Source organism: Eptatretus burgeri, chromosome 11, assembly GCF_056783735.1.
Source record: "Eptatretus burgeri isolate ZD-2024b chromosome 11, Ebu_testis_v1, whole genome shotgun sequence".
NCBI lineage: Eukaryota > Metazoa > Chordata > Myxini > Myxiniformes > Myxinidae > Eptatretus > Eptatretus burgeri.
In genome coordinates this window covers 100,497,425-100,521,860 of record NC_140971.1, presented here as the reverse complement: position 1 = coordinate 100,521,860, position 24,436 = coordinate 100,497,425, and the positions used below count along the sequence as shown (strand labels likewise).

The window sequence follows — 24,436 nt, the reverse complement described above, 5'->3', positions numbered from 1 at the left end:
AAACCTATGTCGTCACAAATCAGAGTCTGGTATTGACGGAGAATGGCATTTTTTTTGCCACAAGTCATGGCAAGGGCCCTTCAGATGGCGTGGGAGGTACAGTCAAACAAGAAGCAACACGCAAGAGCCTGCGTCGACTTTACGACAGTCAAATTATTTCTCTAAAATATCTTTTCGCCTTTGTTGAAAATGGTTTGAATGAAATGAAGTTTGGTTACGGGATCCAAGAGGCATATGACGAGGAAGAACGAAATCTGGAAGAAAGGTTAAAAACGGCCAAAACCATAGCTGGAACTCAAAAACTTCATGCTTTCATCTCTATTTCTGAAACTGCTCTTCAAGTAAGCGAATTCAGCCTTCGCGAGGAACACCGTATCGAGTCAGCTATTTCAAAATCTACACCAACTTTTAACGGGAAACTCTCAGGTTATGTCACAGTGCACTATGATGGAAAATGGTGGCTTGCCTGCATCATGGAAGCCTTTCAGGACACTCATGAAGTGAAAGTGAATTTTCTTCATCCAAACGGGCCCAAAAATAGTTTCTTTTTTCCTGACATTGAAGATCACTGCATTTTAGACATTTCTGATATACTTCTTTCCGTAGAACCAAAACCTGCTGCAGGTAGAACCTAGACAATCAGTAAAAAAGAAACACAGCTGTCAAATGAAGCATTGGTTGGCAAAAAATCTTGACTATAATATGCGAGGAAAAACTCTTACTCATACGAGTATCGCTTCCAGTTCCTGCATGTGCATGTGGAAAATTTATGTACAATATACTGATATGGTGTATTGGAAATCTTGTGTTCAAATATTGTGCTATGTAATGTGGCGTGTTGTGTTTCCAGCACCCGAGTCCCCGAACAATAAAACCATCATCACACTTGAACCCATTGAGATCCCATTTTCATTTATGCTGAGGTGTTGGAGTATATGAAGGGGTATTCTCACACGAAAAAAAATCGGGACCATCGGTTTGGCTGGGGAGCGGGGGCCCAAGGTCAAAGGGCGCCCCAAACTATAACTTTTTGAATTACTGTTTCGGAGTGATTTTACTTTACGCGATTCGAAAGATCTCGCATTTACGAGCGTTTTGATACCAAGATCATCCAAATCGGACGACTACAACCTGTGATATGGCCTCTGGAAAATTGTGGGGCAGCCGGGGGCACCCTAAAATGGGCCCCGATGGGCCCACAGGTCTAAAAGTTGGTATTTTGAGTTTTTTCTCCCAAGTGAATAAATGACCAACATATGGGGAGAAAATATGGGGAGTATTAGTGTCAGGAGGGTGTGTACACTTTACATGGAATGCCCCAGCACTTAGTTTGGTCATGATCATAACTTGGAAGTCAATCGGACTTGAAATGGCATTTTTATCGCAATTTGAAAGTTTTGAGACGACCCCCCCTGACATTCGACCCCCGACCGCTAAGAAGGGTGTTGGTGTGACACCCCAATGGTTGGATGCAGTATTGGAAGATGCACATTTTGGATTTGGTTTGAAGTGGATACGACCATTTTAGCGGACGTTATTGCGAAAATTAGAATTTCGGTTTTTTGGTGACCTTGACCTTTGACCTAGATTCACCAAAAACGACAAGTGTCCAAGTTCGACCATGGCAGACGTCTGTACCCAGTTTGGTCATGATCGCCGAAACGGTGTGGCTGTTACAGGATCAACAAACACACAAACAAACACACACACACACACACACACACACACACACACACACACACACACACACACACACACACACACACACACACACACACACACACACACACCCGACCAACATATTTGCCGAAATCCGAAGGATTCTGGCAATCAACAGACAGAAAGGGGTGAAAACATAACCTCCTTCACCTTCAGTGGTGGAGGCAAAAATTGTGTGAAGCCCTTCCCATTACCCTTACCGAACACACGCGCCCTCTGAATATTCAGATATTTACACTCAACGTAACGATTTATACAGGGCCAGCATTTGTCCGAAAGAGAGATAGAGACAGTTGGGTTAGACACAGCACAGAGAGATAGACACACAGGACTACTCGGTGCAACAACCACACAAGCACGATGTCCCTGTCTCCGGAGTGCACCACCACAAAGAGTGCCACAAACCCCAAGCAAGCGCCACTGCAGGGAGACGATGATGATCACGCCAATCAGACGGAGGCTCTGGCAGAGGTGAAGATTCACCCACGGAGAGGCTGAGCCACCAATAACGGAGACCGAGGTGCAGAGTTCATGGAGAGAAACCAATGACAGACAGACAAAAAGCCAAGCCAGACCGGTCAGCTGCATAGTGCACAATTATATAGACTTGCATGTCGATCCGCATATTTGCACGTCGATCTGTTCCCATTGACGGTCGGCTTGAGGGGTGAATGTTGTTCCTGTCATAGAGTTACAAGTCCACTGGATTTATTTCCCCCCAATTGATTCTAGGCTCTTCTATTCCACCGATTCCACTAATGAGCCGGTTTGAACCGATTCAAAGACAAAAAGAAAAGGAAGACACAAGACAGATGTAGAAAATAAACACCATGGAAGGTAAGACCATCTAGCGAATACATCCACAACACATATCTATGCACATCGAATACAATACACTGAACAAAATAGCAACTGAAGGAAAAACTATAATTACATTAAAGATTCATTCTTTTACCCCGAGGAGCCGAAACCACAATGATGTGTGTGTATAAGGCCTAAGTCACATTTGCTCTACGGCTAGGATACGGAGGCCGTACCCCCCCCCCACCCCCTGAATTGACAGAAACGTGCAGCGGCCGCAGAGTTTCTGAGGTGGCCTCAGGGTGGCCCTATGTCGTATGGCTATATTTTACAGGCCGTAGGGGTTGCCATGGAATTATAACTTTTTTCATTTCTAAGTTGGCCGTAGCAATTCGACAAGCCGAAACAAAAGAACTGGTAAAAAAAAATAATAATAAAAAAAGAACCCACTCGTTACCGTCCATCTGGCCGCACATTCGCCTTCGGGCCCCCCTGCGGTCGCCTTGTGGGCACCTTGAGGCTACCTTGAAAATTCTATGGCCGCCGCAGGGACACCCCAAGGTCACCGTGCAACATCAAATCAAAGACCTTACGGCACCCCCACGTTGTCGGTCTCCACAATTTATAAATATCCAGTGTGGCTACCCGAAAAATAAAAACATATGTGACTGCTACATTGTGTGACCGGGGAAATACTGCGGCCGCCCTATAATTGCTAGTGGCCGTAGATTTTGTAGACCGTACGGCCGCCGTGCCAAATGTGACTTAGGCCTAAATGTGAGGGTGACCCTCGCATAACGCGTGTTCTGATAATGCATTTTCGCTACAGCACAGATTTAATTCAACAACAACCGCACTGCGCCATTCTGATCTTATCGCTCACTCATAGCAAACGCCTTTTCCGCGCCCCGCCACCCTGACGCGAGCCGCTCGCGCCCCGCCACCCTGACGCGAGCCGCTCGCGCCCCGCCACCCTGACGCGAGCCGCTCGCGCCCCGCCACCCTGACGCGAGCCGCTCGCGCCCCGCCACCCTGACGCGAGCCGCTCGCGCCCCGCCACCCTGACGCGAGCCGCTCGCGCCCCGCCACCCTGACGCGAGCCGCTCGCGCCCCGCCACCCTGACGCGAGCCGCTCGCGCCCCGCCACCCTGACGCGAGCCGCTCGCGCCCCGCCACCCTGACGCGAGCCGCTCGCGCCCGCCACCCTGACGCGAGCCGCTCGCGCCCCGCCACCCTGACGCGAGCCGCCGCGCCCGCCACCCTGACGCGAGCCGCCGCGCCCGCCACCCTGACGCGAAGCCGCCGCGCCCCGCCACCCTGACGCGAGCCGCCGCGCCCCGCCACCCTGACGCGAGCCGCCGCGCCCCGCACCCTGACGCGAGCCGCTCGCGCCCCGCAGCCCTGACGCGAGCCGCCGCGCCCGCAACCCTGACGCGAGCCGCCGCGCCCCGCACCCTGACGCGAGCCGCCGCGCCCGCACCCTGACGCGAGCCGCTCGCGCCCCGCAACCCTGACGCGAGCCGCTCGCGCCCCCCAACCCTGTCGCGAGCCGCCGCGCCCGCACCCTGACGCGAGCCGCTCGCGCCCGCAACCCTGACGCGAGCCGCTCGCGCCCGCACCCTGACGCGAAGCCGCCGCGCCCCGCACCCTGACGCGAGCCGCCGCGCCCGCACCCTGACGCGAAGCCGCCGCGCCCGCACCCTGACGCGAGCCGCTCGCGCCCCGCAACCCTGACGCGAGCCGCTCGCGCCCCGCAACCCTGACGCGAGCCGCTCGCGCATCGCAACCCTGACGCGAGCCGCTCGCGCCCCGCAACCCTGACGCGAGCCGCTCGCGCCCCGCAACCCTGACGCGAGCCGCTCGCGCCCCGCAACCCTGACGCGAGCCGCTCGCGCCCCGCAACCCTGACGCGAGCCGCTCGCGCCCCGCAACCCTGACGCGAGCCGCTCGCGCCCCGCCACCCTGACGCGAGCCGCTCGCGCCCCGCCACCCTGACGCGAGCCGCTCGCGCCCCGCCATCCAGAGCGAGTCGTTCACTCACAGCAAACGCTTTTGCCACGCTCCGTCATCCTGATACTAGTCGTCCATGCTCCGTCATCCTGAGCGAGTCATTCACTCATAGCGGCCAAAACTATGGCTACAAAGCATATAAACAAGTGGCATTGGAGATAATGATCACGTGAAGAAATCAAGAAAGTCTCATTCAATGGAGGTGAAATTAAAAGTTTTAGATTTGTTTGATAGAGATGAGCACAGCATTGCTGTTCAAAGAGAGATGGGACTTCGTGATTCTGCAGTGAGAACCATTCGTGACAATCGTGATAAAATCCGTTAAGAGCACTCAGACAACAACGAATCTCACAGTTACCAGAACTGCAAGATCGTGGCCTGATACTGTTGAGAAAATGGAGAAGATGCTGACCACGTGGCTAGACCATCAAAACCAACAGAACCTGCCCTTGTCTGGAATGGTCACTCAAGAGAAGGCGAGGAGTATGTATGGCAATCTAATCAAAGATACCAATGATCCAGTGTCTTTTGCTGCCAGTCATGGGTGGTTCGAGCACTTCAAGTCGCCATGCGATCCACAATCTCGCCATGCGTTCAAGTTGACTGGGAAGCTGCTGCTGCAAATCGTGCTGCTGCCGAACAATTTTTAGCCGTCTTTAAATCAGTGTTTGCGGATGGAGGTTACACACTGTGATGAAATAAAAGATGAAGTGACGCACGATCACGTGACGCGTGGCTCGCACACGAGACAGATAAAACCGAGATGCCGCGCTGTCGGTGGGTTTGTCCCTGGGGCATTGTCATTTACGGCAGTGGTTCACTTGGTGCTCCTTGAATGGTGAGAATTGAGAGTATACCGGACTCCGTGCTTATGCTGGATAATTGCTGTTATACTTTGCGGTGATTGACTGCACATGTATCCCTTTTGTATTTGTAGAGATGGCTTCAATCAAGTGAAATAAAGCTTTATACTCCGAAGGTTTTTCTCTCTCATTCATTTCAATTTATTTCACTTCATTTCTTCGGCTGCCTCAACCGACTATGGACAAGATCTACAAGCCGGAGAGGTTCGATGCGGACCCCAACGCCACCGACTCGGAAATGAAGTGGACCCATTGGTATCGCTCCTTCTCACACTATCTGACCATCATTGAAGAGGGAGCCGACAAACTGGCCGCACTTGTAAACCATGTCTCGCCAAGTATATTCAGGCTCTTCTCAGAGTGTGACACCTATGACGCAGCGATCGACGTGCTGCGGGCGCTCTACGTGAGGCGCAAGAACGAGGTATACACAAGACATATTCTCACCATCCGCAGGCAAGAGGCTGGTGAGACAATCGATCAGTACCTGCAAGCTCTGAAGCAGTTGGGCAAAGACTGCAATTTCCGGGCTGTAACCGCCGAGGAACATCGAGATGAAGCTCCCATTCGGCAACGCTTACTGGAAAAAGCACAACCCAATCTTGAAACGGTAGCTGACCAGGCCCGAGCTATGGACACGGCTCAGCAGCAATCTGAGTCATATGGGACACCGGTGTTGCGATGAATGCTGCTACAGCGGAAACTCAAAGAACTCCCCGGGATACCTCCGACACTGAGGATGGAGATAAACCCGAGGAATCGGACACCCAGACCTCGTCGAACTCCTCGGCAACTACTTCGGTTGGTAAATGTTTCTTTTGTGGGTATAAAAGACACCCCTGTAGCAAATGCCCCGCCAGGGATGCCACATGTATGAACTGTGACAAGAAAGGGCATTATGCCAGGGTATGCAAATCTACTCTTAGAAGAAATAAACCCACTTCTGCGGCCCTCTATTCCCAAAAGAAAGCAACAGCAGCTTCACCGGGGAATCTATCCAAAGTTATCATCAACGTACGAATTAACGGGCATATGGCCGAGGCGCTGATCGATACCAGAAGCTCTGAAAGTTTCGTCAACAGCTCACTAGCGAAAGACAGGAAATGGAAGATCCACCTGACAGATAATACGGTATGCATGGCCTCCACATCACTACAGTTCAGCGTACGAGGGTACTGCAATGTTGAGCTGGACGTAAAAGGCTACACGTATCGGGATGTAAGGGTACTGGTGCTTCGTGATTTATGCGCAGATGTAATTTTGGGTCATAATGTCCTCAAGCAGCACACGAGTGTCGAAATACCCTTTGGAGGAAACAAACCTCGTCTAATTCTAAATGCTCTGACCACCGCAGAGGTATTGTCCCCCCTGCTGTTTGCTAACTTGTCGCCAGACTGTAAACCGATAGCGATCAAATCGCGACGATATACCACCGCCGATATGAACTTTATCACTTCTGAGACTAAGCGATTATTGGAAGAAGGTATAGAGCCGAGCGATTCGCCATGGCGCGCGCAGGTGTTGGTGACCACCAACCAGAACCATAAGAAACGAATGGTTGTCGATTACTCACAAACGGTCAATTGCTTCACCCATCTCGATGCCTACCCTTTGCCGCGCATAGACGAGATGGTCAAACGAGTGGCCAACTACAAAATATTCAGCACCATCGATTTGCGAAGCGCCCATCATCAAATTCCCATTCGAGAGGAAGACAAACCATACACCGCGTTCGAGGCGGGTAGGCGCCTATATCAATTTAAGAGGATCCCGTTCGGTGTCACTAATGGAGTAGCTTGCTTCCAACGAGTTATGGACGACATCATCTCGGATGAAAACCTCAAAGACACTTTTGTTTACGTGGACAATGTCACGGTGTGCGGCAAGGATCGGGGGGAACATGATGCGAATCTGGACAGATTCTTGAGCATTGCTAGAAAATATAATCTGACTCAACTACAACAAATGTGTATTCTCGGTAAAGTCAATTGATCTTCTCGGCTACACAATAGCCGACGGCACGATTAAGCCCGATCCTGAACGATTGCGCCCGCTCCGTGAGCTACCCCCACCTCATGACCTGCAGTCATTGCGTCGGGTGATTGGGATGTTCGCGTACTACGCTAGATGGATTCCCCAATACTCTGAGAAAATACATCCCCTGGTGCATTGCAAAAACTTCCCGCTGGATGCCGCTGTTGTAAAAGCTTTCCACAGCCTCAAAGATGATATTAATAATTCCGTGGTATTATCGATCGATTGCACGGTGCCGTTTGTGGTGGAAACGGACGCTTCCGATCATGCGATCGCCGTGACACTCAATCAATCCGGCCGACCCGTCGCGTTCTTCTTGAGAACTCTCTCTGGAAGCGAGCAGAGACACTCAGCGATAGAGAAGGAAGCGTACGCTATTGTCGAAGCCCTATGTAAATGGAGACATTATCTACTGGGCAACCACTTCACACTCGGCACGGACCAGCGATCCGTTGCCTTCATGTTTGATGGGAAAAATAACGGGAAAATTAAGAACGAGAAAATAATGAGATGGCGGATAGATCTATCTTGTTATAGTTACGACATTGTTTATCGGCCCGGGAGGGAAAACCCTGCTGCAGACACCTTCTCTCGGGTCTACTGTTCGGCGACATCTGGGCGGCCTTTGCAAGACCTTCATGTGTCTCTGTGCCACCCAGGGGTAACCAGAATGGCACATTTTGTGCGTAGACAAAACCTTCCCTATTCTATCGAAGATATCAAACAAGTGAGTGCTTCTTGCCCTGTCTGTGCTGAACTAAAACCCAGATTCTATGGCGCCGCTCCTGGCAGGTTGATCAAGGCCACTTCACCCTTCGAGAGACTAAACATTGACTTCAAAGGGCCCCTGCCGACCGAGACAGACAACAGATACATATTCACTGTTGTTGATGAATACTCAAGGTTCCCATTTGCATTCCCGTGCTCGGATATGACCTCGGGCACTGTCGTGAAATGTCTCTCTGACCTCTTTGCCATGTTTGGGAAACCTTCGTACATACATTCAGACAGAGGACCGTGTTTCATGTCGGCCGAGCTCAAACAGTTCCTATATGAACACGGCATAGCAACTCGTCGAATGACGGGTTACAACCCACAGGGTAATGGGCAGGTGGAACAGTACAATGGAGTCATTTGGAAAGCCGTAACCCTGGCGCTGAGATCGAGAGGACTGGGGCCCGAGCTGTGGGAGGTTACCCTTCCCGAATCCCTGAATTCCATACGCTCTTTGCTCTGTACGTCCATAAATGCTACTCCGCACGAACGAATGTTTACTCACCAACGACGATATACCTGCGGCCAATCGGTGCCCCACTGGCTAGCCTATCCGGGTACAGTGCTCATGAAGCGCCCGGTACGACAAAGAAAGTATGAACCGATGGTGGAGAAGGTCGAACTCATCGATGCTAATCCTGAGTATGCTCATGTTAGACTTCCTGATGGCAGGGAGACCACTGTGTCGGTTCGCCATCTGGCTCCCGCACGTACTCCTCCCGCAGGTACTCCCCCCTCTGACATTCCCTCCCCAGGTGTTTCTCCCTCAGGAACTTCTCCACCCGAGAATGGTGGCGTCGGGGTTGAGGTAGACGAAGCTACCGCATTCCACCCGAAAGCGATCGAGGAGTCATCCCCGGCACAAATCGAGGCTCCCCAAGGGGATCGGAAGCCTCTCTCAAGTGAAACCACCATTTACTCCCGAAGAGGTCGACGGATAAAACCCCTCGATGGCTCGATCTGTAAAGGGGATTATCGGCATCCCTTGATGACACCTTGCTATGCTTCTACAACTCAAAATAATCCTCACTGCTTGAAATGTATGCTTCTGTCGTTTAAATAGTTCACACTGCTTGAAATGTATGCTCCTCTAGCTTAGAAGTAATCATGGTGCGTTAGTTGAACCTCTAGTTACATATTAAAGATGGGGAGAATGTGATGAAATAAAAGATGAAGTGATGTGTGATCACGTGACGCGTGGCTCGCACACGAGACAGATAAAACCGAGATGCTGCGCTGTCGGTGGGTTTGTCCCTGGGGCATTGTCATTTACGGCGGTGGTTCACTTGGTGCTCGTTGAATGGTGAGAATTGAGAGTATACCGGACTCCGTGTTTATGCTGGCTAATTGCTGTTATACTTTGCGGTGATTGACTGCACATGTATCCCTTTTGTGTTTGTAGAGACGGCTTCAATCAAGTGAAATAAAGCCTTATACTCCGAAGGTTTTTCTCTCTCATTCATTTCACACACCAAGCCAGGTGTTTAACCTCGATGAAACTGGACTTTATTGGAAACGCATACCCAGCCGCACTTTCATTTGCATAATCTTCATCTCCATCAACTCTGGCCTGAGGCAGTGCTTAAGTTCAGCGGTTTCACGGAGGCTGAAGTCAGCGAAGAAAGGCAACAGATTGTGGACATGGCCCTGCAAGTGGGATTTGAGGAGGTCAACGAAGATGATGTTGAAGATTTGCTTCTCTCACAAAGTGAGGAGCTGAGCAATGAAGACCTTGTGGCTCTGGAGGAGGAGCTCATCAGAGAGGAATCAGAATTAAGTCCTGAGGAGGTTGTGCCTGTTAAAACCCTCAGGTCAAAGGTCATGGCTAAAGGTTTCAAATGGGTCGATGAATCTTTGATGAACACGATCGAAATGCTATGAGAAGTGCCAAGGTGTGGAGGGGGATGGAGAATGTCCTGAAATGTTACAAGGAGATAAACGAACAAAAAATGAAGGCAGCCACTCAAGTCTCCATTATGAAGTTCTTCAAAAAACATCCCAAGTGAATCAGTCCCCATTTCATCTTCTGAGCCTTCAACCTCAACTGGACAGCCTACCACAAGCAATATGTACTGTATCCAACTCCAATCATTGCAACCTTTATTGAAGAGTAATTCGTTTTAATGATTTTATTTGTTACTAGCAAATACCACCCATCGCTTCGCTGATGGGCATACAAAATAGGGGGGGGGGGGAAGAAGAGATGGAGAAGGGTGGGGAGGGAGAGTGAGGAGGTTGAGGGGAAAAGAGAGAGGAGTGAGGGGAGCAAGGAGGGGTATGAGAGCAAGGAGGGAGGGAGAGTGAAGAGGGTGGGGGAAGGGAACGGAGGAGGTTGAGGGGAAAAGTGAGGAGGGAGGGGGAGCAAGGAGGGAGGGAGAGTGAAGGGGGATGGGGGAAGGGAAGACAGCTTGAGGTGAGCGGAAGGGAAGGCAGACGTGCGGTGGAGCATTAATTACGATTCATACTGTCTCATTAAAATGATTCTGCAAAGAACAAGTGAAAATGACAGAAATGTCATCGCCCCCTTTGTTTTAGTAATTTTGCTGTTAGGGTTAGTAACCAGTCAGCCATCTTTGATCAGATCACAAAATAAAATTAAGTGCAAGTGCATGCCATTGTGTGCGGTGCTTGTGCTAAGTTTGAACAAAATCGGACCATGCACGTCAGAGAAATGGTTGGGGATAAGTTTAAGTAACAAAATGGCCACCAGTCGGCCATCTTGGATGTGATCTTTAAACAAAATGGCGTGCATATGCAAGCAATCATTTATTATGTGGGTGCCAAGTTTGAACATCAGTAAATGCATGTTCGAGATATGGTTGCGGATGCACGCATGCACATACGCACGCACGGATGCACTGATACGAAAATAGACCAAATCCATAAGCGCCCACATCGGACCAAGTCCAAAGGGGGGGGGGGGGGCTGGCCGAATAACAGTGAAGATTGAAACAAAGTGATGTCTGAAATCCATTTTCCACCGGTCATACTATAAATACTGCCCGGAGACAAACACTGCCCGGACATGTCCGGAGATAAACACAGTCTGGAAACAAACACCACCCGGAGACAAACACCACCCAGAGACAAGCATTGCCCGGAGAAAAACACCGCCCGTAAACAACTACTGTCCGGACACGTGCGGAGATAACCGCCGTCCGGACATGTGCGTAGATAACCACCATCTGGGCATAACCACCATCCAGATATGTTCAGAGAGAGAGAGAGAGAGAGAGAGAGAGAGCGAAGGGGGTGGAGGGAGGGGAGAGAAATGGGAAGGGAGGATTCCAGCAGATGTGACGTACAGTTTAAGGGCACACACATTGATGAATCACCCTGCCTGTGAAACACCAGGATAACAGTTTCGAGCTTGGTCGGGATTCAAACCCACGCTAGACAACTAAGAGTGAGCGTGCGTACCTCTTGCCTTTAACGATATTTAAGAAACGTTTCATTTTAAAATTTATTTGTATTTATCTATGCCGAAGTGACCGCAGAACAACACGGGACCATCGCCGGCTGCTCTGTTTCATGTTTTTGGAATTATGGAGGACGGACCGACAGACACACACACACACGTTTACATGTCGGTCTTCAACCTTAAAAAGTTGACATCTTCCCCATTTGGAACATAACCCCCATTTCTACATGTTAAATATCGTCTGGATAACACAGCATTTCACGGGAACGCATCCCCCGTGATATACAAAGGTATCCTGTACATACACACACAGTACAGTAGAGAGGTGTGAAGAAGCTGTAAAATAAGTTGGCGAGGATATTTGTTAACATCACTTATCTGCTCCACCAACACCCTAAATACTCTTGAATGTATATTATCTGGGAAATGAAAAAAATGTCAAGTTTGCCAATCAACAAAGAAAGATTTAAAAATAAAAAATTTTAACCTCCAATTACAAAATCCAAATGTTCAAGCGTTACACATTGGATAACTGCATTTCACTGCATAGCTTAACTCAATTAGCAACACATTTGTGAAGATCCTATCTGCAGACAATCCTTCATGGACATTAAAGATCCAAAGGTGTCCTTCATGAAGACTTGGCGAGTTGTCACCGGCATCCTGAATAAATTCTCAATTCCTGCCCTAACCTCGAGAGGGTCACTGTATCAGTGGCACAGCCACGCCCTCAACCAATGATGCTACCCCACAGCCTTGTGCGGCATACGAAAGAAAAAGACTTCTGAAGACCTCACCTTCTTTCCCTGCTGCAAGTAGATCCATAGTTTGAGAGGTTGGGATGGCTGAACTGGTGTTGATGTGTAATGGCACGTCCGAACCCATCCTTGCTTTTCCAAGGCTCGGAACAAGAACAAAGCTGTTGGTTTGTGAGAGGTTTATTGAATGTTGGTTGACATTTTCTTCAGCATTAACCCCCTCCTCACAAAGATGCACACCACCTGAAGATGGAAATATAGTTTCATCTCTCAACTTGGGCATTAAAACTTTCATGTCCGACTGCATCAAGTCAAGCTGTTTGTTTCCCACCCTGAAGGTGAAGGGAGTCCTATGTTGACCATCTGATTGTTCATTCGTGCGAGATGGTACCGCAGCGTTATAAGACACTGGCATTTGGTTGCTATTCCGTGTTGGAAAGTGGGGCCTTGGTTGTGGCATCTGTTTGGCTCTAACCCGTGCTGTGCCATTTGAATGTCCAATCTCCTTTCTCCTCTTCTCAAAGTTGTGCACAAAGTCTGCACAGTTGACAAGGTTATGCTCAGGTTCCCAGGTATCCTCATCACTCTGGAACCCACTCCAGTGCACCAGATACTCGATATGACCCTTCCGTGTTGTCCGCTTGTCCACGATTCTCTCCACCTACACAGACATTCACCCAAGATCAAGAATCACCATCATTTTTAAAGAATAACTGCAATCAAACTCAAACATTTGTGTATTCCTGCCTTAAATATTTTCACACGTCGTTGCATCGAGATATATTTCTCCATTAACAGATTCCAAACGCCATTCTCACCCCAGGATTGACACAAGAGGAAAGGTTCAGGACCACGGTGGTGATATTGAAAAATGTTCGGGTAATAACTCTTTCACTCCCGCAAATGCTTTCCAAATAAATGGAAGTTTGTTTCCAAGAAACAGAGTTCCAAACTGCCCCAGAGTGATATGGTTCACAACAAGTATTTGGATTAAAACGAGTTCAATATGAAACCACAAAGCCGACGACGATGTCCAATATAACGACTTCAATAACAGCAACCAAGGTCAGGTCAGGTATGGGAGCATGTGCCAGAACAGCACGTCGCTGCGTCCACTTTCCGCCGGTACTCCAGGGGCCTCCGTCTGGCCATCCCCCAGGCAGATGCCAGGCCCATCCCCATCTCCTTGAGATGATGGTCAACCTGTTGCAACCATGAGGAACGTGGTCGACCCACTGGCCTCCTCCACTCATGAGACTCCCTCGCTGAGAGAATCTGGTGAGCAGGATCAGAGTCAGGAAAACGAGCCACATGTCCATACAGCCGCAACTGACGCTCACGGACTATGCAGGTAACAAATCTCATCCGAGTCTCTCTCAGCAACCGCTCGTTGGACACAAAATCCGACCAGCGATAGCCAAGGATTCTCCGAAGAGACCTGGTACCAAAGGAATTAAGTCTCCATCTCAGATCCTTGGTCAGAGTCCAAGTCTCGCACCCATAGAGCAAGACTGGAAGTACCAAGGACCTGAAGACTCGGACTTTCGTCCTCCCACACAGGTACCGGCAGCGCCACACCCCATGATCCAGTGAATCCATGACTCCCCAGGCCCGACCCAGACGTCTATTGACCTCTGACTCGCAGCCAGCAGAGACATGAATATCACTGCCAAGGTAAGTGAATCTCTCCACGACCTCAACATCCTCACCACAAACAGACACAGACAGGACAGCAGCATCCAAGATGTCACCGAAAGCCTGGATCTTAGTTTTGACCCAAGAAACCCGTAATCCCAACGGCTCAGACTCCTCATTCAGCACCTCGAGGGCCCCCAAGAGGATGTCTAAAGTCTCCGCAAAGATGACTGCATCATCTGCAAAGTCAAGGTCCTAGATTTTGACATTCCCAAATGACGCACCGCAACTTGATCTCTCCGACATCCTCCCTAGAATCCAGTCCATACAAGTGCTGAAAAGTGTGGGGGCAAGTACACATCCCTGACGAACTCCAGTAACAACTGGAAATAAGTCAGAGATGGTACCACCACACTTCACAGCACTCTCAGTACCAGAGTAGAGTTCAGACATCAGATCGATCAGTTTTGGTGGCACCCCACGAAGACCAAGAATCCTCCAGAGGACATCCCGATTCACTGAATCGAACGCTTTACAGAGATCAACATAGGCTGCAAGCAGCCCCTGCCGAAACTCTCGTCTGCGTTCGGTGAGGACACGAAGTGCAAGGATACGGTCAATCGTTGACCTCTTTGGTGTAAAGCCTGACTGCTCTGGACGCTGGTGCTCAAGCAGATGGTGGCGAACCCTATCGAGAATTATCCGAGCAAAGACCTTGCCCGGCACTGAGAGCAGCGTCACCCCTCGGTAGTTGTTGCAGTCTTGGCGATCACCCTTCCCTTTCCAGAGAGGGACAACAAGACCCCTCTTCCAGTCAGTTGGGATGATGCCTGTGTTCCAGGCAGAGCACAAAACTGCATGCAACGACACGAGTGCAGCATTTCCACCAGCCTTGAGAAGTTCGGCATGGATGCCACAGATCCCTGGAGCTTTGCCCCGTTTCAACTGGTTCACCGCAGCCCGTGTTTCCACAAGCGTAGGTGGACCACAGTTGATTCGAGGGTCAGCAACAGGGACTGTAACACCCTTGACGTCCAACTCGACAGTTGGGGGATCAGCCTGGTACAACCGCTCAAAGTAACCGGCCCAGCGGGCCTTCACTTCAGACTCCTCTGTCAAGAGCCTACCACTCTCTGCTCTAACTGCAGTGCTCCGAGGGATGGGCTTGGATGAACGTAATACGCGATTCCCCTGTAAGCGGACGAGAATCACCTGTCCACAGGTGATGCTCTACCCCCTCACAGATTCCTCGCACATAGGCCTCCCTTGTCCACCCTCAGTGCACGTACAGTTTTACGCCTCAGCTCCCTGAACAGCTCAGCTCTGCCATTCAGCCTGGCCCCTGCGACTCTGGTCAATGGTATCCAGTGTCCCTTGAGAGACAAAATTCTTCTTTGCCCTGCGGTGAGCCCAAGGCATCCACCGGCAACATCAAGGACGGTGGTCTTGAAGGTGCTCCACAACTCTTCAGGACCCCCCAAAGCACCCAGACTCCCCCAAGTGTCCACTCAGCCTGTTCGCAAACTCCTCAGCTACTCTCTCATCCCTGAGCTTGGCAACATCCAGCCTTGGCTGGGATGGTACCATTCTCCAGGATTTAAGGTGCAGCTTTAGAGTTGCTACAACAAGCCTGTGGTCAGTATTGAGGAACTGAGCACTCCGGTAGACCCTGCAGTTCTGGATCATCCTCCAACGACCGTCAATGAGGACATGGTCAATCTCCTTTGCCACACCGCCAGCGTTGGAATACCAAGTCCAGCGATGGGCTTGTGGGCGCTGAAACCATGAACCAGCCACCCTAAGTCCATGACTTCTTGCAAAGTCAAGGAACTTGGTGCCATTCTGGTTCATAGTTCCTGACCCATGGGGACCAACACACACACCTCATAACCGTCCCTATCAGTTCCAGTCGATGCATTGAAATCCCCCAAGACTAGAAGTGTATCTCGTCTGGGGCACTGATCAACCACAGACTCGAGTGTGGCGTAGAATGCATCCTTCACGGTGAGATCACTCGCCTCAGTCGGAGCATAAACAGAGACCAGGGAAATGACACCTAAGGAGTGACGAATCCTTAATCTCATAATACGCTTGTTGACCGGTGTTACCTCAATTATCATTGGGGTCAGCTTATTGGACACAGCTACAGCAACTCCTTGGGTATGGTAACCATCAGAGCGACCAGACCAATAGTAGGTGTAACCACCCACCATTATCTCGCCGCAATCCGGTCTCCGAACCTCAGAGAGAGCTGCAATCCCGATGTCCAAACGCTTGAGCTCAGATGATAACAGAGACAGGTGATCATCCTCTCTTAGGGATAGGACATTCCAGGCACCCACCCGAAGGGACCGCCTCAGGTTAACCCAAGGAGACCGCCATCTGGTGGACGACACCTCAGCACCACTCCGACACACTCTCCCGCAATCTGACCCAGGGATGTTACCCCGTGGTTTCCCTCCTATCAACGATTGGGGGTCCCGAAGGCTTTGCCCCAATCCCGTCATCCGGTGAGCTGCCCTGCGAAGGGAAGCTGCACAGGAGGTACTCCCACGGAGTGGGTTTTCAGATTTTTTTGCGTTTTTGCGTTTTGCGGAATGAAGCGTTTTACGGTGGCCGGAGTGCAAATCCTGTCACCAACCTCCTAATAAGAAGTGACCCAACTGCAGGAGGACGTCCGCAGACACAGTTGGGCACTAGATATGGATGGCCGTTGGCTCACAAGGAGCTCCTCCGCCCTTTGACAGGTTTTGTTTTTAATCCTGCTGGGTGTCCATATCCAAACACCCTCCTCACCAGAAAACCTGGTGGGGGAGACGGTTTAGTCGCCGACAACCCGACCATGGAACAGGTTAGTACAGGTTTACATGGTACCTGTAGCAGGTCACAGATCGAACCTGACCTGACACAAGGACAGGTATAAAGGTAATACAGAACTTACACAAATCATCATGAGCATCACTGTATAAGGAAGAGAAGCAAAAGTCATTGTCCCATTTATTTTTCTACAGCCTGGAAGCTTTGGAACCCATATAATAATAAGAGGTCTTTAGGGTCTTGGTGGTTTTAAGGGTCTTCAAAGGTCGAAAGGGGTCTGAGCAGTCAGTCTAAAGAGTCAAAAGGTACATTCCAAAAGTAGATAATTAATTAAAAGACGTACGTAATAGACCCAAAAAGCATGACTGACACACACACACACACACACACACACACACACACACACACACACACACACACACACACACACACACACACACACACACACACACACGCACACGCACACACACTTATAGTAGAAGAGTGGTGGAAAGCTGAAATTTTCATTATGATGCAAAACTCAAAAGGAATATCTCAGGAAGAAAAAATAAAATCACAAAACGGTCAGAAAAAAAATGGACATAAACGAAAATATCTCTGAATGAAGACCCGTCAGTGCAGCCTCAATCAACTCACTGTGGGTCTTGTGACGCAAGACAATGGAGATTACACCAGAAGTGGTTGCTATGCAACGGTAATGGGCCTCTTCTGTCTCTTATTTGATTAGCTTTGGCATATTTACATCTGCAAACTAGAATGGCACTCGGCGGAGTGGATACCCCAACAAGGCTGAACAGTTTACGTTTTGTATCCCACTGACGGACCGGATATGAATCTGGACCTTAACAAAATAGACACAGCTTGTTTTGTCACCTATCCAACACGTCCACCAAGTTTTGGCATAATCTGTCCAATAGTTGAGATATCTCGCTCACAGACAGACGGACAAATGAAAACAACAACAACAACAACCATCACTCAGAGTGACACTTGGCGAAACGGAACAGCGCTCGGTAGAATGCATATCTCCACCAGGCTGAATAGTTTGTTGGTTTTTTTATACCAAGTCGAGGCTCGTGTAAGAGCGAAGACACAGGAACATACAACAAAGCAGGAGACAAGAGGGGTGGCACAGGAAAGCACAAAATAGTGGGGAACAGAGACAATAGGAGATCTGTGGAAGGGAGAGGAATTGGGTGGGATACATGGAGTAAACAAGATGGTACGACGGTGGCTTTCAGGAAGGAAAATGGAATTTGAAGGAGGTGGGTTTGGGGTGGATTATCGGGGGTAGTAAAGATCAAGATTTTGGATGGGGGATGATCAGAGATGGTGGTGAACAGCTGCTTTGAAGACCTGGATGGAAGGGTGCGCTTGAAGAGTGTGTGGGAGTTTGTTCCAAAGACGGGAAAGAAGAGGAATGAAAGAGTGAAGGTGAGTAGCGATTCGGGATTTTGGTAGTTTTACCAGAAGAGGGTTGCTGGCGGACCTCGAGCGCCCTGCGGAAATATGGAGGGACATATTTGTTAGAGCCGGGAGGGGGGGCGAGGACAGAGAGGAGAAGGCAGAAGAGAGAAAGACCACCGACCTGCCCGCGGTGAGAGAGTGAGAGACCCAAAGACTCAGCCTCATCGTGGGAGAAACTGTGGGAAACTGAATTGTTAATTGAATTTATAATGAAGTAAAATGCCAATTAGCTTTAGTTGGTGCTTTGACAAATAATTTAATAAATATATTCTGGGAAAGCCAATCGGGAGGTAATTGTGCACATTCCTCAGTCGTCGTAAAAAAACCTTGATAAACCTTATCTGTTTTCTGGCCAGATGGCCAGCGCAAGAAATCACATATTCTTTTCTCCTCTCACCTGAGCAATCTGGAGCAAGTTCCGATAAAAGACCGTTTTTCATCCTGCGTTTGTGATTTTTAACCTTACAAAGTTCCATCTGTTGTTTTTCCAAAAGGCCTCTCGTTTTTTCAGTTAATTTCCTTTGATGTATGAACCACGCCCCAGAGGGATCACATATATATACTCGTTGTACACCACGTATAGTTAGGTTTCTGGTTGCAACATCGCCTCCAGGTTAAACTTCCTTGTGCACAAGTCTTGTCTTGAAATTGTTACTGAATAAACAGCTTAAACTGAACTGAAAGTTTTCTGTCTCAAGGTGGCCAAAACTGCCACCACAATACCAATAATCCAAAATGCCCTGGTTTCCACAGCGTGAAGCTGAGAAAGGTAAGAGGTGGGAGCACCGGCCCAGAGGGGAGAGCGGTACTCCATCAGGCTGCGGACGAAATCTTTGTATGTGGTCAAGACATCAGGTGTGTCAAGGAAAGACTTTGCATGATGGAGGATTCCCAGTCGGCGACTGGCCCTGAAGACCAGGTTGGAAATGTGGTTTTCTCAGGAAAGGTCATGGCAGATAGTGAGACCCAGAAGCTTGAATGAAAGGACGTCTTCAAGAGGTTTGTTGAGAAAGTGGATTGGGTGGTTTTCTAAACAGTCCTTTCGGAGAGACATAGTGAGAGTGTGAGATTTGTCAGGGTTGAAAGACATGTTCCACGTGTTGGACCACCTTGTGACATCTGCTGCTGATGTTCCCAGAAAACATCTGCTGCTGTTCTTCTGCGGCTCCAATCGGTTAACCACATCCAAACCACATGCTTGTTAAAGTGGTCATCTCTCTGGCTGCGATTAGAGAACCACATCGGTGCCGTCGAGTCTGGCATTTCACTCAGGCCGACTGGCAAGGACTTCAGCCATCAAACTTGTAGACTGGTCTCCCATCTCTACTTCCTTTGACATCAACTCATCCTGGGAATTTTTTCAAAGAAATTTGCTCTCTCTCATGCACAGATCTATTCCATGTAATCTTCATTTATCCAACCCTTCCTCCCACCATGCTACACTGAAGCTTGTGGAGAGGCAGTTGTCCCAAAACAAGTCTTCGCCTTATGGAAGGCAAACCCGACTTAAGACAATCTCAGTTCCTTCCACAAAGCTTGGATCAAGTGTGTGTCTACTCTGAGGAGAGCGAGGAAACAACATTTCTCTCATCTCAAGTCTGAACTCTCAAACCTCTCTCCCTCCTCCAAATCCTGGTGGCGTCTTGGTAAGTCTATTTCTGGTGTATGTTCACCCTCCATCCCCTCCCTTACCTCAAAAGGGCTGCACAGCTGACACTGCACGTGAAAAGGCTGAATTCCTAAACTCCGTGTTTGCTTCTAAATCTTGTGTCCTAAACCCATCGCTTTCTGTACCCACCTTACCCAGCTGTCCCTGGACTCCGTGTCCTTTTTTTTCCTGACAAGGTGGAGAGTTTGCTGTCAAACCTCGACTCTGATTCTGGAACCGGTCCAGACGGCATCAGCCCAGGTGTCCTAAAAACCTGCTCTGCTGCTTTTGCTCACCCTCTCTATGTTCCATTCACCCTCTCATTTACTCAAGGTCATCTGCTTGTAAATTAGCAAAACATTACCGCTCTGCATAAAGAGGTACAAAAATAGATCCATGCAACTACAGACCAATCAGCCTTCTCCCAATCAATTTAGAATTTGACAAAAAAGAAACACCCACAAAAAAAAAATGTTCCCCCTCACTCTGCTCATCAAAATCATATTTTTCAATGGAACGCAAATTTGTTGCACACCCCCAACCTAAAATCCTGAATCTGCCACTGAATTGAGTTTTAAAGGAGAATCATGACAAAATGTGAGGTTTCCACCGGTGACATTGGTGGATTCGGCATTTGTAGATTCATCATTGTGATGTCATAGAAATATTACCCACCTTACTTCTGTTGGGGTCGGCTTCAGGAAGTTTTTTTGCACAAGTCCTTCACGAAGCGGCTGTCCAACCCCCTTCCGTGCATTGCATGGCTACCGCACTCGTATCTATCTGTACTAATAAATGTCAGTCTGTGTCAGTCAATAAAGCAGTGAGTGTCTCTCCTCCATAACTCCAAAAGCATGAAACATAGCAGCATGAAACCTTGTATGCACACGAAGGGAACTCCAAGGGAGTACACGAGTGAAAAATGGGTGTTTGGGTTAGGTAAAACATTGGGATGGTTATGAGATACGTGTTGGTTCCCATGAATCTGGAACTGTGCACCAGAATAGCACTAAGTTCCTTGACTTTGCAAGAAGTCATGGACTTAGGGTGGCTGGTTCATGGTTTCAGCGCCCGCAGGCTCATCGCTGGACTTGGTATTCCAACGCTGGTGGTGTGGCAAAGGAGATTGACCATGTGCTCATTGATGGTCGCTGGAGGATGATCCAAAACTGCAGGGTCTACCGGAGAGCTCAGTTCCTCAATACCGACCACAGGCTTGTTGTAGCAACTCTGAAGTTTCAACTTAAATCTGGGAGAATGGCAGCATCCCAGTCGAGGCTGGATGTTGGTAATCTGAAGGATGAGAGGGTAGCTGAGGAGTTTGCCAACAGGCTGAGTGTGGATTTTTTTTTGGGGGGGGGGGCGTCTGGGTGTTTTGGGGAATCCTGAAGAGTTGTGGAGTCCCTTCAAAACCACCATCTTGAAGGTGAATGTCTTGGAAGCCACCGCCAGGTGGAGAATAACTTTGTCTCCTATGGGACACTGCATACAATTGACCATAACTGCAGGGCCAGGTTTAATGGCAGAGCTGAGCTGTTGAGAGAGTTGAGGTGTTAAACTGTACATGCGCTGAGGGGGGATAAGGATGCCTATGTGGGAGGAATCTGTGAAGGGGTACAGCATCACATGTGGTCAAGTGATCCTCATCGTGCTTCCGGAGGAATTTCGGGAATTGCATCCCTCCAAGCCCGTCCCTTGGTGGACTGCAGTTAAAGTGGTGGGTGGTGAGATCTTGACAGAGGAGTCTGAAGTGAAGGCCCACTGGGCCAGTTATTTTGAGCAGCTGTACCAAGCTGACCCACCAGCTGTTGAGTTGGATTTCAATGGTGTAACTACCCCTTTTGCTGACCCTCCAATCAACTGTAAACACAGGCTGCAGTGTGGAACACTGGCTACCTTAGTTTGTGGAAACACAGGCTGCAGTGAACCAGTTGAAAGCGGGCAAAGCTCCTGGGACATGTGGCATCCACGTTGAACTTCGTAAGGCTGGAGGAAATGCTGTACTCGTGTCATTGCAGGCAGTTCTGTGCTCTGTCGAGAACACAGTTATCATCCCAACCGACTGGAAGAGTGGCCTTGTTGTCCCTCTCTGGAAAGGAAAGGGTGATCGCCAGGACTGCAACAGCTATCGAGGGGTGATGCTGCTCTCAGTATCGGGCAAGGTCATTGCTCGGATAATTATTGAGAGGTTTCGCCACCATTTGCTTGAGCCCAGAGCAGTCAACCTTTACACCAAAGAGGTCAACGATTGACCGCATCCTTGCCCTTCGGTTCCTCACTGAACGCAGACGAGAGTTTTGGCAGGGGCTTGCTGCAGCCTATGTTGATCTCTGTAAAGCGTTCGATTCAGTGAATTGGGATGCCCTCTGGAGGATTCTTGGCCTTCGTGGGCCTTCGCCACCAAAACTGATAAATCTGATGTCTGAACTCTACTCTGGTACTGAGAGTGCTGTGAGATGTGCTGGTACCATCTGACGTATTTCCAGTTGTTACTGGAGTTCACCAGGGGTGTGTATTGGCCCCATACTTTTCAGCATTTGTGTGGAATGGATTTTGGGGAGGATGTCAGAGAGATCAAGTTGTGGTGCATTGTTTTGGAATGTCAATATCTCTGACCTTGATTTCACAGATGATTCAGTCATCTTTCCAGAGACACCGGATATCCTTATGGGGGCTCCCGAGGCACTGAATGAGGAGTCGTAGCCACTGGGATTACGGGTTTCCTGGATCAAAACTAAGATCCAGGCTTCCAGTGACATCTTGGATGCTGCTATCTTGTCTGTACCCATTTGTGGTGAGGATGCGGATGTCACAGAGAGATTCACTTACCTTGGCAGTGATATTCATGTCTCCACATGTTGTGAGCCAAAAGTTAATCGACGTCTGTGTTGGGTCTGGGAGTCATGGATTCAATGGCTCAAGAGGTGTGGCACTGTCGGGACCTGTGCAGGAGGACAAAAGTCCGAGTCTTGAAGTGCTTGCTACTTCCAGTCTTGCTCTACAGATGTGAGACTTGGACTCTGACCAGGCATCTGAGACGAAGACTCAACTCCTTTGGTCCCAGGTCTCTTTGGGGAATCCTTGGCTATCGCTGATCAGACTGTGTCCAACGAGCAGTTGCTGAGAGAGACACGGATGAGATTTGTGACCCGTATAGTCTGTGAGCGTCAACTGCGGCTGTGTGGGCATGTGGCTCATTTTCCTGACACTGATCCTGCTCATCAGATTCTCTCAGTGAGGGAGCCTCGTGATTGGAGGAGGCGAATGGGCCCACCACGTGCCTCATGGTTGCAGCAGGTTGATCGGCATCTCAAGGAGATGGGAATGGGCCTGGCATCTGCCTGGGGGATGGCCAGACGGAGGCCCCTGGAGTACTGGCGGAAAGTGGACGCAGCAACACGCTGCTCTGTTGCAAGCTCCCATACCTGACCTGACCTGACCCCAACAGACCAAAAATGTGTATTTATTACTAGAAATTAAAAAAGTTGTTGTGTTTGATTTTGAAGTTGATCAAAGATTGTATGTAAAATTATGAGCAAATGCCAAGGTGCTGAAAAAAGAATGTGGGAAAACGCCATTTACATGTGTTAATGAAGGATGACAACACAGGAAGAGACAAAGATGAAGAATAACAGCGATAAATCACCTTATTTGTTCAAACCATCATTGTTTTAACACTTGGGGAAAATGATAAATGCTGCAGGTATGACTCTCCCATTAGTGATTACAATCTGGAACAAAACACTGTTCCATCTTTCCAGGCTATGGCGGACATATTCTACGAGAGTGTAAAACCAGGCCGCACGTCGTCATGCCAACGTGACGTCATCGCCTCAGTGTGTTTTGTGGTGTGTAAAATCAGATGACAATTTTGTTTTTGTTATGGTACGGGTTGAATACCCAAAAGAGAATGTCGCTTCCTTCCATGTGGATACTTACTTTCATTCACAGACCAGTGTTGGTTGTTTGTTTGTTTGTTGCGCTACTCCTCCTGCAGTTCTGGACCAATTGCATCCAGACTTGCTGCACAGGATCAGCAAGACCCCAATTAATGTATTGGGGTGTTTTATCTTTGTCGTGGCCTTGGAGGTGGGGGGGGGTAAAGAGATGGGGGTGGCACAAATTCTCTATGGAAATGTGTATTGAGTAGCACTTCCAGGTGGGGAAGGGTATTACAAGTCCCCACCCTGTACAGCGCAGTGTTCCCGTACCCACGTATTCCAGTGCCGTGTTCCCGTACCCACGTATTCCAGCGCAGTGTTCCCGTACCCACGTATTCCAGTGCAGTGTTCCCGTACCCACGTATTCCAGTGCCGTGTTCCCGTACCCACGTATTCCAGTGCAGTGTTCCCGTACCCACGTATTCCAGCGCAGTGTTCCCGTACCCACGTATTCCAGCGCAGTGTTCCCGTACCCACGTATTCCAGCGCAGTGTTCCTTGTTGTTGTTGTTATTGTTGTTTGTGGAGATGTTGCTGAGGACTTGTTGT

General features: G+C 49.3%; 1 protein-coding gene across 4 annotated transcripts in view; it reads right to left on the bottom strand.

Moving 5' to 3' along the window:
* LOC147017768 (chromodomain Y-like protein 2) overlaps nucleotides 1-24,436 on the bottom strand; it is an 88,960-nt gene that overhangs the window by 61,478 nt on the left and 3,046 nt on the right. For 3 of the 4 annotated variants that reach the window (XM_085847671.1, XM_085847667.1, XM_085847668.1), the window contains exon 2: nucleotides 12,420-13,041. In XM_085847671.1, the coding sequence (XP_085703797.1) occupies nucleotides 12,420-13,041 (622 nt within the window). Of the gene's footprint in view, nucleotides 1-12,419; nucleotides 13,042-23,886; nucleotides 23,908-24,436 lie in introns of those variants that run through there. The other variant, XM_085847670.1, reaches the window with a different exon arrangement.